General features: G+C 46.7%; 1 protein-coding gene across 2 annotated transcripts; it reads right to left on the bottom strand.

Annotated features, from left to right (window-relative positions):
* Positions 1 to 1400: 1400 nt before the first annotated feature.
* On the bottom strand, positions 1401 to 17090 carry LOC146370089 (uncharacterized). Of its 2 annotated transcripts, none has more exons than XM_084909556.1 (2): positions 16270 to 17090; positions 1401 to 11948 (listed from the first exon to the last, which is right to left on the bottom strand). In XM_084909556.1, exon 2 carries the CDS (start codon positions 6962 to 6964, stop codon positions 4322 to 4324), a length of 2643 nt encoding a protein of 880 aa, XP_084765682.1. In that variant the 5' UTR covers positions 6965 to 11948; positions 16270 to 17090; the 3' UTR covers positions 1401 to 4321. The 2 variants fall into 2 exon arrangements, with proteins under 2 accessions (XP_084765682.1, XP_084765683.1); XM_084909557.1 differs by having other exon boundaries at positions 1401 to 8753.
* Between the last annotated feature and the right edge of the window lie 282 nt (positions 17091 to 17372).

Below are 17372 nucleotides of genomic sequence, written 5' to 3'. Positions count from 1 at the left end.
GTGCAAATAACACAAATCGAACCAATCGCAGGCCGTAAAATGCCAACGAAGCGCCTTCGCGGACCCCCGGTAAAACACGAATTAGAAAAGGTGCATTCAAGTGGTTCAAGGAAATATGAAAACTTAAGTTTCGAAAGCTGAAGGTTAATTAATGTGAATGAAGTTGACTAACATGTAACATTGGACGTTGTTGCATATATATAGCAAAGAATATAAATCACATGAACACTCAGATCCTCAAGATATACCTGAGAGTGTTCTCTGAACATGAAAGTTTAGTGTTCATAAATCCCCATTTACAGGGAGTGCAGAATTATTAGGCAAATGAGTATTTTGTCCACATCATCCTCTTCATGCATGTTGTCTTACTCCAAGCTGTATAGGCTCGAAAGCCTACTACCAATTAAGCATATTAGGTGATGTGCATCTCTGTAATGAGAAGGGGTGTGGTCTAATGACATCAACACCCTATATCAGGTGTGCATAATTATTAGGCAACTTCCTTTCCTTTGGCAAAATGGGTCAAAAGAAGGACTTGACAGGCTCAGAAAAGTCAAAAATAGTGAGATATCTTGCAGAGGGATGCAGCAGTCTCAAAATTGCAAAGCTTCTGAAGCGTGATCATCGAACAATCAAGCGTTTCATTCAAAATAGTCAACAGGGTCGCAAGAAGCGTGTGGAAAAACCAAGGCGCAAAATAACTGCCCATGAACTGAGAAAAGTCAAGCGTGCAGCTGCCAAGATGCCACTTGCCACCAGTTTGGCCATATTTCAGAGCTGCAACATCACTGGAGTGCCCAAAAGCACAAGGTGTGCAATACTCAGAGACATGGCCAAGGTAAGAAAGGCTGAAAGACGACCACCACTGAACAAGACACACAAGCTGAAACGTCAAGACTGGGCCAAGAAATATCTCAAGACTGATTTTTCTAAGGTTTTATGGACTGATGAAATGAGAGTGAGTCTTGATGGGCCAGATGGATGGGCCCGTGGCTGGATTGGTAAAGGGCAGAGAGCTCCAGTCCGACTCAGACGCCAGCAAGGTGGAGGTGGAGTACTGGTTTGGGCTGGTATCATCAAAGATGAGCTTGTGGGGCCTTTTTGGGTTGAGGATGGAGTCAAGCTCAACTCCCAGTCCTACTGCCAGTTTCTGGAAGACACCTTCTTCAAGCAGTGGTACAGGAAGAAGTCTGCATCCTTCAAGAAAAACATGATTTTCATGCAGGACAATGCTCCATCACACGCGTCCAAGTACTCCACAGCGTGGCTGGCAAGAAAGGGTATAAAAGAAGAAAAACTAATGACATGGCCTCCTTGTTCACCTGATCTGAACCCCATTGAGAACCTGTGGTCCATCATCAAATGTGAGATTTACAAGGAGGGAAAACAGTACACCTCTCTGAACAGTGTCTGGGAGGCTGTGGTTGCTGCTGCACGCAATGTTGATGGTGAACAGATCAAAACACTGACAGAATCCATGGATGGCAGGCTTTTGAGTGTCCTTGCAAAGAAAGGTGCCTAATAATTATGCACAGTAATAGTCACCTGCACACACAGATATCCCCCTAAAATAGCTAAAACTAAAAACAAACTAAAAACTACTTCCAAAAACATTCAGCTTTGATATTAATGAGTTTTTTGGGTTCATTGAGAACATGGTTGTTGTTCAATAATAAAATTATTCCTCAAAAATACAACTTGCCTAATAATTCTGCACTCCCTGTATTAACATTACATTAGCATAAGTTTCCTCCCCTCTATTACAAATTTTTAAAGGAAACGTTATTTGTGAATGTGTACCATGTGTACAGGTGTAAGGTTCCCTAAAATAAAAGTCTGAAAATAACATTTGAGTTTCTGTACAGGGGGGCACAAGAAGGCTGGATATGGTGCAAATTCTTAAATAAATGACCCAAGTTTTATACGTGAAGTCAGTTTTAAGGTGGAGTGGTTGCTGATGACACACAGCTCATCATCCAGCTTGGATTCGGGAATTCACTGGAAGCACGTTGTGGTCAAAGACCACTGGGGGGCACAAACAGCTCAGTGTTCATCCTGCAGTCTGATTCACTCTCAGGTTTGGTGCTGTTATTCTCAAAAAAACAAAAAAAACAAAAACAAACTATAGATAAAAGCAATGACAGCAATACTGCATAAATTATAAACCTTTCTCCCTTTAAGCACAGAATGAAAATATGAAAACACACTGTCAGCTGTTTTTTTTTAATATTGCAAATACATACGTGATGTGATGTCATGCCATGGTGATAATCTCATATATGTTATTATGACTCTGTAATCACCGAAAAGTGCTCACAGTCAGTCTTTGTGACTGCAGTTTTTTAGTCCAGCATAAAAACCAAAGTACACTTTGAACCAGTATATAAAAAATATTTTGAGTTTTAGAAGTTCATGTTCACTGGCGCACACACTACCAGACACTCCTTCTCCATGCTTCATGGTGGGAACCATGCATGTAGAGACCATCGTTCACCTTTGTGGAACCAAAGATCTCAAATTTGGACTCATCACACCAAAGCACAGATGGTCTAATGTCCATTCCTTGTGTTTCTTGGCCCAAACTAATCTCCTCTGCTTGCTATTTGACCATAAAGGCCTGAGTCACACAGTCTCCTCTGAACAGCTGATGTAGAGATGTGTCTGTTACTGGAGCTCTATGTGGCATTTATCTGGGCTCTAATCTGAGTAGCTGTTGACTTGTGATTTCTGAGGCTGGTGGATGAATGTATCCTCAGCAGCAGAGAGGACTCTGGGTCTTGCTTTCCTGGGGCGGTCCTCGTGTGAGCCAGTTTCTTCGTAGCGCTTTATGGTTTTTGTGAAGTTTTTGCAATTTCCTGGACTGACTGACCTTCAGTTCTTAAAGTAATGACAGACTGTTGTTTCCTTCGCTGATTGGTTCTTGCCATAATATGAATTCTAACAGTTGTCAAATAGAGCTGTCAGCTGTGTACTATGCCTGCACAATAAATCGAAAATTTATTGTCATCGCAATATCAGCCTGTGCGATGGGCCCATTGCAAAAGACGGCGTAAACTGCGATAATTGGGTACCTTAAAATGTTTACACACATGCTTTAAAGAATTTGCCAATCAAAGAACCCCCTTTACACATTAGACCAGTCGAATAGAGCCCTTCACGGCATTAACCAATCAAATGGATTAGAGGCCCGCCTCCTACGTAGGTGGGGAGCGAACAACGCTGCAGCAATGAGTCAGTTGTAATGGCTGAGAGCGAGACGCATGACGAGAACGCTACTGACTATGAACTCGTGGCTAAAAAAAAATAGTACCTCGCTTATTTGGAGGTACTTTGGATTTGGTAAAGACGACGTTCTCCAAACACAGGTGCTCTGCAACACTTGCCGAACACTTGTGGCAACCACCAGAGGAAACACGACTAATCTCCACCATCATCTTCAATACAACCACAGAGAACAGTTTGAAGAGTTCCAGAAAGACAGGGCTAGCCAAACAAAGGTTGCTAATGTTAAGACAAAGAGCGCAGCAGTCCAACAGCCGTCTCTGTATCAGAGTTTTTCAAGTGCAACTCCTTATGAGAAAACGTCGAAGCGCTACAAAGAAATAACAGAGGCCATTACACATTTTTTGACAAAGACATGATGCCTATAAATACAGTTAGCAGAGAGGGCTTCACCAGTCTGATACATAAAGTGGACCGGAGATACCGCATCCCCTCACGAAACTACTTTTCCCATGTCGCCATTCCACAAATGTACGAAACATGCCGGAAGACCGTCACGTTTGAACTGAGCCAAGCTGAAAACTACGCAAGCGCTACAGACCTATGGTCAAGTCGTACAACGGAGCCATATATGAGTTTCACAGTGCACTTCCTCACCGAAGACTTTGAACTGAAAACACGGTGTCTAGAGACTGTGTGTTTTCCAGACTCTCACACTAGTGAAAATATAGCCCGTGTATTACGTGAGGTGCTAGCCAGCTGGGATCTTCAAATTCAAATTCAAATTCAAATTCAAATTTTATTTGTCACACACACACAACCATACACAGTATGACATGGGGGTGAAATGCTTGTAGCTGTACAATGCCCGACCATTAAATGACAGAAGAAAAAGTTTTACGATATTTACAATTTACAGGTTAATACAAAATTTACAAATTAACTTAGGAATTTACAGTAAAGAATGTGCAAATAGCAGAAGAGATTATAAAGATTATAAATTATAGGAATTATAGGATTATAGGAAATGTGTGGTGGTGCATGTGGTGATGTGTGTGAGAGTCCAGTCTTATAGTGACGTGTGTGGGAGAGTCCAGTCCTACACCTGGTTCAGGGCCCGAATAGCCTGGGCGAAGAAGCTCCTCCTCATTCTCTCTGTTTTGGCCTTAAGGGAGCGGAAGCGCTTCCCAGACCTCAACAGTGAGAAGAGTCCATTGTTGGGATGGGAGAGGTCCATCATAATCTTCCTAGCTTTGGACTTGCACCGCTTGGTGTAGATGGACAGCAGGTCAGGGAGCTCTGATTGAATGATGCGTCCGGCTGAGCGCACCACTCTTTGCAGATCTCGTCTGTCCTGCTTGGTGCTGTTCCCAAACCAGGTGCAGATGTTTGCCGTCAGGATGCTCTCGATGGTGCAGGAGTAAAAGTTCTTGAGCACCTTCAGTGGCAGATGGAAGTCTCTAAGTCTTCTGAGGAAGAAGAGACGCTGACGGGCTTTCTTAACCAGGGTGTTGATGTGGCAGGACCATGACAGGTCCTGAGTGATGTGGACACCCAGGTATCGGAAACTGTCCACTCTCTCCACTGGCGTGCCACTGATGATGAGGGGTTTGTAATTCCTCGCCTGCTTTGTAGTGAAGTCCACGATCAGCTCCTTAGTCTTGCTGATGTTTAGGAGGAGGTTATTCTCCTGGCACCAGGTCTCCAGGTTCCTAATCTCCTCCAGGTAGGCCGTCTCGATGTTGTCGGAGATCAGGCCCACAACAGCAGTGTCGTCAGCAAACTTGACAATGGAGGTGGTGTCTGATGTGGCTACACAGTCATAAGTGTACAGTGAGTACACCAGGGGGCTTAAAACACAGCCCTGAGGCGCTCCAGTGCTGAGTGAGATGGAGGGGGAGACTTGTTTTCCCACCCTCACTGATTGGGGTCTGTCTGTGAGGAAGTTGAGGATCCACTGACACAGTGATGAGCTGAGTCCTAGATCCGTCAACTTGGTGAAAAGCTTAGAGGGAATTATTGTGTTGAATGCTGAACTGTAGTCCACGAACAGCATCCTAACATAATTCCCTCTGCCAGTGTCCAGGTGACTCAGGGATGTGTGGAGCAGGTGAGATATGGCATCGTCTGTGGAACGATTAGTCCGGTAAGCAAACTGAAGCGAGTCGATGGTGGCAGGAAGTGAAGAAGTGATGTGATCTCTCATCAGTCTTTCAAAACACTTCATCACAATTGAAGTCAGTGCTACTGGACGGTAGTCATTGTGGCAAGCGGGCTGTTGTTTCTTTGGGACAGGAACAATAATGGACTGTTTGAAGCACGTGGGAACCACAGCTTGGGCCAGGGAGAGGTTGAAGATCTCCGTGAACACCGGTGCTAGCTGGTCAGCGCAGGCTCTAAGGACCCGGCCAGGGATTGCATCTGGTCCTGCTGCCTTCCTGGTGTTCACCCTCCTGAAGGTGTTCCTCACGGCATGCTCTGTGATGACGAATGCATTTTCTTCACTGGTGCACTCCGAGCGCGCGCAGCCGTTTGTTGTTTTAATTGCTGCGGTGTCGAAGCGAGCATAAAACGTGTTCAGCTCATCAGCCAGTGAAGCATCAGCATTCATCACAGAAGAAGCTGGTCGTTTATAGTCCGTTATAGTCCGCAGTCCTTTCCACAGGCTCCTAGAGTCGCACTGTCGTAGCTGTGACTCTAGTTTTTCCCCGTAGCTCCGCTTTGCCTTTCTGACCGCGCTGCGCACGTTGTAGGACGCAGCCTTGTATAGGTCCATATTACCGGAGACGAGCCCTTCATTGTAGGCAGCGGTGCGTGATCTCAGAGCGTCGCGGATGTTTTTATCCACCCACGGCCTCTGGTTGGGAAACGTTCGGATGATAGTTCTTTCTGCTGTGTCGTCCGCTAGTTTCCCGATAAATCCCACAACCGCTTCCGTAAACATGTTGATGTCATCAGAGCTGCGCCGAAACATGTCCCAGTCTGCGTCATCCAGTGCGTCCTGCAGCGCGGCCACTGATTGGTCCGTCCAGCGAGCGACCTCCCTCCTGATTGGTGGTTGCTGCTTTAGCCTTTGTTTGTAAGCAGGCATGAGGAAGATGGCGGCATGGTCCGATTTTCCAAATGCCGGCAGGGGCTGAGCCTTGTAACAGTTCTTGAACGGGGTGTAGCAGTGGTCTAATGTCCTAGTGCCCCGGGTGGGGCAGTTGATGTGCTGGTGAAGGTTGTGAAATGTCCGTTTGAGATTCACTCTGTTAAAATCTCCCATAACAATGAGTGCGGCATCTTGGTGAAGTGTTTGTTGATGTGTGAGAGCCTCATGTAGCTCACATACGGCAGTGTCCGAGTCCGCGTGAGGCGGAATGTAAACAGTGCAGGCAATGACCGCAGTGAATTCCCGAGGGAGATAGAAAGGGCGACATTTAACGATCAAAAGTTCCAGATTGGGCGAGCAAGAGCGTGTGAGTGGGGAGATGTTTGTGCTGTCGCACCATCTGTTGTTCACCATCAAACACACTCCACCACCTCTTTTCTTCCCCGACTCCATTGTCCTGTCCATGCGGTAAACCGAAAAGAACCCCATCGGCTGCACGGCGTGGTCTGGTATCGCTGGGTTCAGCCAAGTCTCGGTGAAGCAGAGGAGGTTGCAGTCCCGAATGTCTCTCTGGAACTTGATTCTGGCTGTGAGGTCATCAAGCTTGTTCTCGATGGATTGAACATTGGCTAGCAGGATACTGGGCATGGGTGCGCGGTGTGCGCGAGCCCGTAGCCTGTTCCTGATGCCGGCTCGCTTACCTCGAGGCCGTCGCTTAGTGTCGCCGCGTCCTTTGTTCTCTCTCAGGATCTTAAAGAAGACCCAAAATTTTTTATGGGGGCAATGTTTCAATGTTAAAGTGCACTTTGTTGTTACACTGCTAATACAGCAGCTTTTTTAAATAAAACTGTTGCAGTAAAACGGAAATTATGTATTCAGGGTTTTTTTTGTTTGTTTTGCTATTTATTTTATCGCAAGTCATATCATTATCGCAATATTGATCACAGTTATCGCACATCGCAGGTTTTCCTAATATCGTGAAGCCCTACTGTGTACCAACCTGACTTCTAGTCCCAACCAGATTCAGAAGGCAAGAAATTCCAGGATTCCAGCTTTGGAGTTAACACACCTGTGAAGTGAAACCATGTCAGATGATTACACCATGAAGCTCGCTGAGAGAAGGCCGAGGGTTTAATTCCATGTGTTCATCCATAGTTTTGACGCCTCCAGTGAAAATCTGTAAATAGTCATTAAAATAAAGAAGAACCATTATATTTATATAAATATTATATATTTGTGATTGTTATTTATGTTTTTGCATATTTTAGTACTTATTTTTGAGAATTTCTTGTCCTATTAATTGTAGTTATTTGTAATGTTTTACTCGTTGTTTGGTAGCATTCTGCAATACTGAGACCTGAGGATCTCACGGTCTGTGTGGCAGACCGTGGGGATGCGGGAGAAAGGACCTGAATGCTGGACTCTGTGCAGTAAACAGTGCGTTTATTTACAGTGAAGTAAATGTAACACACAACAAATCTCCAGTGCGCTCCCACGACTCCCGTGTCGTGCCTTCTTCCAAGTGTCTGTACTCTGCTCCCGAGTCTCCGCACTCTCCGTGCAAAAACAAAATCCTCTAGCAAACAGAACCCCTAATCCCAACAGTTTCAAAGTCCGACCGCACGTCCAGCAGCGGTGTCAAAACAGTCCCCAAAAAACTGAAAAAACCAACCGCAGTTCTGACGGTGGCATCCCAAAGTTTTGGCAGCTGGCCCGATGGACGGTGACGGCAGGAAAACAGCTCGAGTGGCCTGCCACAGGTCTGGCAGCGGTGGCATAGCAGTTCTGGTGGCCGGCCAGTGATCTGATGACAGCCTTGTAGTAGGTCCAGCCACGTAAGAGCTCCGATGGCCCATGGCGAAGCACTGCAGGTGGTTTGTGACGTGCAGGCCGTGCTGGACGGTGACGTGCAGGCCGTGCTGGTCCCTCCGGCGCGCTGATCTCCTGCTCGGGCAGAGCGCGTCCATCACAGCTGCCAACAGTTGAACCGATGGTGAAGATGGTGTGGCAGCTGCAGGCAGTGGAAATGATGGTGGTGTAGCAGCCACTGGGGGTAGATTGGACAGTGATGCAGCAGCAACAGGTAGGTGAAGTGATGGTGGCGGTTGAGCAGGTGTGGAGACCTCCAACTGAGGTCTCCAACATCATAGACACAGGAACAGCAGCACAATGCAGAAACAAACACATATCATATAAAAAGAGTCATAAATGCTCATGGACCCTGGGTCGCTCAGACCCAGGTCCTGGACAGAGAATCTGTTTTTCATTCATATCATGTCAAATGGCTGAATGACAGTGAAGCTGAGTCTGAGATCTCTTCTGCTTTAATTATTTGTGGCACAAATTTAAAAAGTTTCTGGAAACATCCCTCAGAGGTTTTGGTCCATGTTGACATGACATCATCACACGGCCACTGCAGATCCATGATGTGAATTTCCTGTTCAACCAAATTACATTCAACTCAGTTCACTTTTATTTATACAGCAAAAAATCCCAACAACAGTTGCCTCCAGGTACTTTATATTGTAGAGTAAGAACCTTATGATAATAAAGAGAAAAAAGAGAAACTCCAACAATGAGATGTGGGAAAGCACTTTGGCGACAGTGGGAAGGAAAAACTCCCTTTTAACAGGAAGAAACCTCCAGCAGAACCAGGCTCAGGGAGGGGCGGGGTCATCTGCTGTGATTGGTTGGGGTGAGAGAAGGAAGACAGGATAAAGACATGCTGTGGAAGAGAGACAGAGATTAATAACAGATATGATTCAATGCAGAGAGGTCTGTTAACACATAGTGCAGACCTTCCCAAAGTGTGGGGCCCGCCCCCTAGGGGGGGTGCAGAGCCATTGCAGGGGGGGCGCGGCATGAAAGAGGGGGGGAAACAAAACGCTTGGACACTGCTAGCACGGGGCGGCCACAGAAACGCAAAGCAGGAGATGAAGCATAGCTGAATATGTTTCCAAACCAACTTCATTCTAAGCCAAAGACTAGAAAATATGGTGAAGCAAATCTTCCCTTTGGGTTCACCTGCACAAGTGCCGAGGTAGGTCTCCCTGCAGAATTGGATTTCCCTGTGTCGGGAGCAGCGCTGGGCTGTTCAAATCACGGACAAACAGGATCCCACAGCTGTTTATGTTTTTGAATCCATTTTGAAAATTGTATTGACAGCAATGTTGAATATTATTACACATGAAAAAAACAACTGCACGTAAAATAATCACACCGTGACGCCTCTGCCTTTGTAAATGGAGGGACAGTAACTGCGTGTATGTAACTGTGTAAAACCTGCAGATAGTCAGATTAACAGTATTGTGTCTCTATCTGCCATTCTGCAATTCATCTCATGTAAACAATAACGTGGCGCACAGCATGACGTGAAAAACGGCACATAGCTTTGACGTCGCGCGACGAACTCTGTATTCCTCGTCCACGCGTAAACGCAAAAAAGGGGTTTTAAAAAATCTCCGTTTTCGGTGATTCGAGACGCCGTTTACGTGGACGAAACTGCTGCGTTTCCAAAAATCCCCGTGTAGGTGTGGACGTAGCGTAAAAGAGTTAGTAGTTTATTTCCTTACTACCTGTAATTTATTGCAGATTACTTGTATTTGCTTAATTTTTAGTAAATGTTTGAGGTGTGAAATAAACCGCAATGGAGAAAAATATGGGTGTGTGTGGTTGGAGGATTTGTGCGCGCGCGCGTGCGGGGAGGGGGGGCGCGAACATTTTTCTTGTAAACAAAGGGGGGCCCAGCAAAAAAAGTTTGTGAACCACTGACATAGTGAGTGAAGAAGAAACACCCAGTGCATCATGGGAATCCCCCAGCAGCCTACACCTATTGCAGCATAACTAAGGGAGGATTCAGGGTCACCTGGTCCAGCCCTAACTATATGCTTTAGCAAAAAGGAAAGTTTGAAGCCTAATCTTAAAAGTAGAGATAGTGTCTGTCTCCTGAATCCAAACTGGAAGCTGGTTCCACAGAAGAGGGGCCTGAAAGCTGAAGGCTCTGCCTCCCATTCTACTTTTAAATACTCTAGGAACAACAAGTAGGCCTGCAGTGTGACAGCAAAGTGCTCTAATAGGGTGATATGGTACTGTGGGGTCATAAGTAATAAGTATGATTTAGTCTGATGCTTGCAGTGTTAGTGCAAACAAAATGGAAGGAAACAATAATCAAAGCAATCTGGATTCTTCCAGCAGTGTCACTAACACAGATGTAGTGATGGACAGGTGTGACACAGATGTTTCTGATGCCCCTCGTGGTTCTGTCAGGACATCATTAGAGTGACATGAAAACCTTCAGATGTTATGATGTTACTCTTTCAAACCCTTTCACTGCCCTCGCTCTCTCTCTCCTTCTGGAGGTGGTGCTCTCTTGGCCTTCCTGCGGCTCCTCGTTCTGCTCGGCCACTCAGGTGCGCTCAGGTGCTGCATTATTCACACCGAGCCCGGGGGCTCTAATTAAACCCTGGAGAGAAGCGAGGCGAGGCAGCCTCCGTCAGCCTGGATATGATGAGGATTTCTGATTTAGACCGTGACTTCAGCACGAGCCGCATCAATCTTCGTTTTTTTCTCCCTCCAAGCTTGAACACTGTAACTCAGAGAGCGCAGGGTTCCTGATGCTTCAGGTGAAGCAAAAGCAGGTTTGGAGGCCTGGACGTCCACACCGAAGCTCAGAGTGCTAAAATATCCACACAGCAGCAAACCAAGTGTGCCTGACTGCTTCTAAACGGAATCACTGCATCCCAGTGTCTCAGTTTACTGTGACAAACCTCTTCTATCTGCATACACAGAACATCACAACAAGCTGAATCAAGTCTACTTTTGCAAAGAGATGTGGGACTTTTACAGATTTAATTTGTTGTAACATGCTGGCCGTCTCACATCCCTGAGTCTGTCTGAGAGGGTCTGGAAGCTCTGGGGGGGGGAGGATTATTGACCCTGTGCACGAGAAAATGCTAACTTCCTGGTTTGAGACCGGATGTGGGGTTGTACATTTCCGGTAGCTTAACTTTGCGGTCAATTGCTACTGCGAAGATATACTCCAAAATCATGTCCAAAACTCGAAAACGGAAAGATCGCGTTAAGTTACAAAGAGCAGAAGGTGGGAACACTCACCACTGTTGTGTCATAAAAAATCTAATGATCAATTTTGACGTTTAAAGAGTTTAGATCGATCAGTTGTTTACATCACTCAACACAAGCAGAACTGCATCACTGCAGCAGAAGACACGTCGTCCACATTCAGAAGCACATCTCTGTATAGTGACTGGTCTTGTGATTTAAACAGGCAAATGTTCAGCATTCAAACTACAGGTGAACAATAGTCAAACCAGATGTTTCCCCGTTATGTTGATATCAGCTAGTCAAGTACACACCTACACAGCATGTTAACAAACCGTGAAAAAAGCCACACAAAAAATGAACGATTGCTGGTAAGGGTTTCTATACATTAGTAGTTACGAAGGGTATGTTGTGACTTACCTTCAAAATTACAGCGGTCCCTCGCTAATAACGCGGTTCACCTTTCACCTCGCTGTTTCACAGATTTTTTTAGTGCAAGTTTGCACGTTTTTTTTACATCACATTGTGTCCTGCATCCTGATCGCTGCAGACGATCTCCTCCGTGACGTCTCTCCTGTACAGTACAGAATTGCTGCATCGATCGCTAGCAGTGTGACTCTGGAGTGCAGTGCTGTATGTCCACGAAACGTTTTGCACCGTCAAAAAATAAAATTGGCTACTTGATTTCACCTATCGCTGGTTATTTTTAGAACATAACACCCGCGATAAACGAGGGACAGCTGAGAAATATAACATTTGAATCCCTTTTCTCTTTTGCTCTGAGGCGCGGGGGAAAAATATCGACAAGTCGATGAACATCATTTACAGATATATTGGGTAAATGCCCAAGACATCTATAGAAATGTAAATCGCCGCTTGATTCATTCATTTGCTTAACTTGTTTTGGACCGTAAACAGGGCGTGAATAGGACTGTCACAGTCTGGCGAGGGCAGACTGTATGAATTGAAAAAAAGGACCCAAAATGCAGACTCCAAGGAACAGGGAACAAAACTTGAATGTTAACAAAAAGCGAGCCGTTTAATATGGCTGGTAAAAAGGTACAAACAAAGGGCAAGGCAAACTGAAGCAAAATTAACACAAACCTAAACTGGGAAATCTAAACGAACAATAAGAAAAACCTAGACAAGGAACTTGGAAGCATGGGAAACATGGCGTGGACAACAGACGACCTGACAATCACACACTGAAAACAGAGGACTTAAATACACAGGAGGTGATTAGGGGAAGTGGGAACACATGGAGGAACAGCTGACTGACATGAGCCTAATGAGGGGACAAGGGAAGTGAAACTAAATACAATGAACAAAGAACACACGACTCCATCAAAATAAAACAGGAAACATGAGACAGACATGATAATACAAACTTGATAACATAAGACACGTAGCATGAAACACGAAGGGTGAGGGGAAACTTAAATACAGGGGAAGAAAACACAAGGAGTCTAATAACCAAATGAACTTAGATAACCTAATGAACAAAATAAACAAACTTAAAACGCTGGGTCAAAAGACCCAGGATCATGACAGAGCCCCCCCTTCAAGGGCGGATTCCAGACGCCCAAAACCATGAACAAAGAAAAGAAGCAACAAGAAAACAAACAGGAAACAAAACCAAAACAACCCACCCAGGGCGGGCGGTGGGGGTCCAGGACGGAGGGCCTGAAACAAAACCACAAAAAACAAAGCTGAAGCACTCAGTCCAAACACAAGAGCTTAAGAGTCCGAGACCCTGTTTCAGGAGGGCGACCATGATCTCGGCAGAAAAGGAGTTCGTGGCGAAGTAGTTCAGGTGGCCGTCCTGGAGGTCGACAGCATAGCAGTTCATAGTTCAAAGGTCCAGGGGGCCGGCCACGAGGAAGGTGGCAGTGGCGAAGCAGGTATGGCTGGCCACACTCGGGCGGCTTGGCTCGTGGCCGGCGGCGACGTGGACAAGACCCGTCGGGTGGCTTGGCAGGTGGTCGACGGTAGTGTGGATGTGGACGAGACCCCTCGGGTGGTTTAGTGGGTTTCCGTGAACAGGCTGTTTTGACAGGCCCCAGAAACAGCCATGCTGGACGTAGCTTGGCAGGTGAGACGAGCAGAGGCGTGGCGTCGACCTCTGGCTGGGTCGTGGCAGGACCAGGCGAGGCAGGACCAGATAATGGCGCTGCAGGCGACGGCGTGGAAGCCGCAGGTGGCAGCGCTGCAGGCGACGGCGTGGAAGGATGCTGGACGGGCTTGGCTGAACCTCCAGCTGGCGCAACAGGACCAGGCGAGGCAGGGCCAGCAGGTGCGGAGACCTCTGGCTGAGGCGAGGCAGGGCCAGCAGGTGCGGAGACCTCTGGCTGAGGCGAGGCAGGGCCAGCAGGTGCGGAGACCTCTGGCTGAGGCGAGGCAGGGCCAGCAGGTGCGGAGACCTCTGGCTGAGGCGAGGCAGGGCCAGCAGGTGCGGAGACCTCTGGCTGAGGCGAGGCAGGGCCAGCAGGTGCGGAGACCTCTGGCTGAGGCGAGGCAGGGCCAGCAGGTGGTGAAGCACAAGGTGGCTGGACGGGCTCACTAGAACCCCCAGCTGACGTGGCATGAGGCTGGACGGGCTCCTCGGGCCCTCCAGCCGACGTGGCATGAGGCTGGACGGGCTCCTCGGGCCCTCCAGCCGACACAGGAAAAGGCTGCACAAACTCCAACTCAGCCCCTGGCTCCAACCTGGCCTTGATCTCGGTCCCACAGTGGCTTAGCTGAGCCTCATGGCTAGCACTTCCAGTGCAAACAGTCTTATAATTTGGCTTCTTGGAAGCAAAGTTCGTAGCATGATCAATACACAGGGATGCTAGGTAATTGTGCAGAGGGATAAGATATTCCGTGGAAGACTTGGCTGGTGGTTTTTCAGTCTTAGTCATTTCATAAACATGCCCATGAACCTTTAAGGCAGTGTTTGTTCCAATATTGTCCTTAGAAAAAACGCGTGGATTCAGAATATAATCACCCACCTCATGCTGCTGTGAGCCGTGGTGACGACCTGGACGCCGCCTCCTCCTGGAAGCCGTGGTTGTGGAGGCCGGCGCCGCTACGGCTGAGATGAATGTAGCGGTGGAAGCAGCCACCGGTTGAGGTGAGGAAAACGCAGCACTTGTCTGCTGCAGTGGCGACACAGGCATGGACACAGGTGAGAGACTGAATAAGCCGACTCTTACTCCCGTAGCCGGTGAAGGAAGAGCTGCATCACCGCAGGGCTGGGGTGATTCAGCCTGCACACCGGGCAGCTGCTGCTCAGGCGATGATGGTGAGGCAGAGGAGATCGTGGCTGTAGCAAAGTTCTTTAAGTCTGCAGGCAGGCAGTCCATAAAACCTGGGTTAGCCATGGCTATCCGGGTCAACTGAGCCCGAATAGCCTCCTTCTCCTCCCCCTGCTTCCCTGCACAGGAGATAATCCAAAGTCCACGAAGCTGTGTAACACGAATCTTGAATTCAAAAAAGTTACTGAAATAAATGTCCGCTGGGTCCAGCATGGTCAGGTCGTTCTGTCACAGTCTGGCGAGGGCAGACTGTATGAATTGAAAAAAGGACCCAAAATGCAGACTCCAAGGAACAGGGAACAAAACTTGAACGTTAACAAAAAGCGAGCCGTTTAATATGGCTGGTAAAAAGGTACAAACAAAGGGCAAGGCAAACTGAAGCAAAATTAACACAAACCTAAACTGGGAAATCTAAACGAACAATAAGAAAAACCTAGACAAGGAACTTGGAAGCATGGGAAACATGGCGTGGACAACAGACGACCTGACAATCACACACTGAAAACAGAGGACTTAAATACACAGGAGGTGATTAGGGGAAGTGGGAACACATGGAGGAACAGCTGACTGACATGAGCCTAATGAGGGGACAAGGGAAGTGAAACTAAATACAATGAACAAAGAACACACGACTCCATCAAAATAAAACAGGAAACATGAGACAGACATGATAATACAAACTTGATAACATAAGACACGCAGCATGAAACACGAAGGGTGAGGGGAAACTTAAATACAGGGGAAGAAAACACAAGGAGTCTAATAACCAAATGAACTTAGATAACCTAATGAACAAAATAAACAAACTTAAAACGCTGGGTCAAAAGACCCAGGATCATGACAAGGACATCGGAAACAAAGCTCCCCACAGGAGTTTCCGCACCGGAAGTAGCATATGCTAACGTGCACATAGTCAATTCTGGAGACTCCCACCAGGTGATCTGGGAAATCACCTTCAGATTAAAAGTGGTCACCTGGACCTTTATCAACACAAGAAAGCGCTAACAATCAGTCACTAAAAGCAACAAATAGTTCAATCCAATCACCGAGCAACCACCGCTGTGTTGTCTTGTTGTCAGGAGATTGCCGTCTCATTTTAAGTTTAGCGTGACATAATGCAGCTGGAGTGTTAGGACTGCCTGAGAATATCTGTAAAACAATAAAATATTTATCAAACACAGTATTTACAAGCTGCAGTTCCTCCAACGTCCACCAGAGGCTCCAGCGGTGAGGCAGTCCCCACAGACTCCCATGTTAAAATGTCCACCTTCAGTGGATCATTTCGTCCCTCATAGCAACTGTAGCAACGACAATGTTTTTATAAGTCACCCGTTTGAATTGTATTAAGGATTAAATTTTGCATTACTAGGGGCGTGGCCTATTTGAATGACAGGTGGATGGTGACACAGGCGAGAGCTGTCTGCTCAGCTTCACCTGACCTGGACCTCAGGACCATGTTTATGCTTTGAGTCTTCTGGAGCATTTTTAATGACATCATCTGATCAATAATAAGACTGCTGTAAAGTTACTGTACCAACAGAACGTCCAAGAAGTCCGAGCTTCAGTTTTACTGAGTGAAATTTGAAGAGTTCTACTCACCAGAACTGGAAATTGTGAATGCAGAGTTGCCATGTAGAAAAACTCCAGACTGCCCGGGTCTTTGCACTTTCTGCTAAAATAATTCTCCTGTGACGATGTTGGATTCAACAAAGATGATCGCAATCAGTGCAGCAGAACAGGAAGTACTTTATTTATTCATTACCTACATTACCCATGATGCAATTCCTTTTTGTTCTGTGACAGGAGTTTAAATGAACAAGGTGATTTTTAAAAGATGTAACCATAAAACACTTGTGTTTAATTGGTCAGACTGTCACAGCTGATGTGAGGTCGGCTTCATATCGAGAAGAGCTGATCGGTAAATATTTCCATTTACAGACTCGGCATCTTCATCCCTTCACTGTAAAGCGTAAACACTGTGCTGCCTCTCACTGTACCTGTCTTACATCAGCCTGTCGCAAGCTTCAAATTAGTGTCACTCTGTTCATCCAGGCCCCACTTTGCCTGTTTTTACACATCCTCCATGCCGGTCTTCCAGATTTATCTGCACCGTATCTCCGTTTGCAGCTGCTCTGGCCCGATCCTCTCCATTAAGCTTCCACATAATCAAATCTACTGACAGCTCGCTGCAGAAACGCTGCTTTCCTCCGGCTTTTCAAAGAACACACCACCCCCTCCGCCTGACTGCTGCTCTCCACCCGGTTCCAACCTGGATGCTGCTGGCAATGAATTGTTGCATAGCAACCGCCTGCTCGGCACCTACACCGTTCCTCGTGTTTGGAGCCCGAGAACCTCAGAAGATGTCATGATGCGAGCTGAGTCACCCACACGGATCAGAGTCACAACAGCCACGAGGGCTCTTCTTCCTCTGTTCATTCTTTATCCAGCTCACACACACACACACACACAATGCTACACACCACAGAACTGTGTGTAACATGTTTCCTGCAGTCTAAACATCTGCAGGTGACCACCTACACCTGTGACAGTGATGTCATCAGAACAAGATCTGCATGACTGCATCCATGTCAGAACAGCTCGGGAAATCACACCAGATGTGGGTGTGCGTCATGTATTTGTAGTTTTTCTGTATTTGTAGGTTTTTTTTCTGCTGTCTGTGTTTTTGCTCCATTTGTTGCTAC

This window comes from Perissodus microlepis, chromosome 17 (assembly GCF_051167445.1).
Source record: "Perissodus microlepis isolate ML-2025 ecotype Zambia chromosome 17, ASM5116744v1, whole genome shotgun sequence".
Lineage (NCBI taxonomy): Eukaryota > Metazoa > Chordata > Actinopteri > Cichliformes > Cichlidae > Perissodus > Perissodus microlepis.
The sequence above is the reverse complement of the archived record's forward strand: the minus strand, read 5'-3'. Positions and strand labels throughout refer to the sequence as shown.

Excerpts from the sequence above, each read along its gene's own strand:
- LOC146370089 (XM_084909556.1), bottom strand. The coding sequence starts at position 6,964 with ATGCCCAGTATCCTGCTAGCCAATGTTCAATCCATCGAGAACAAGCTT.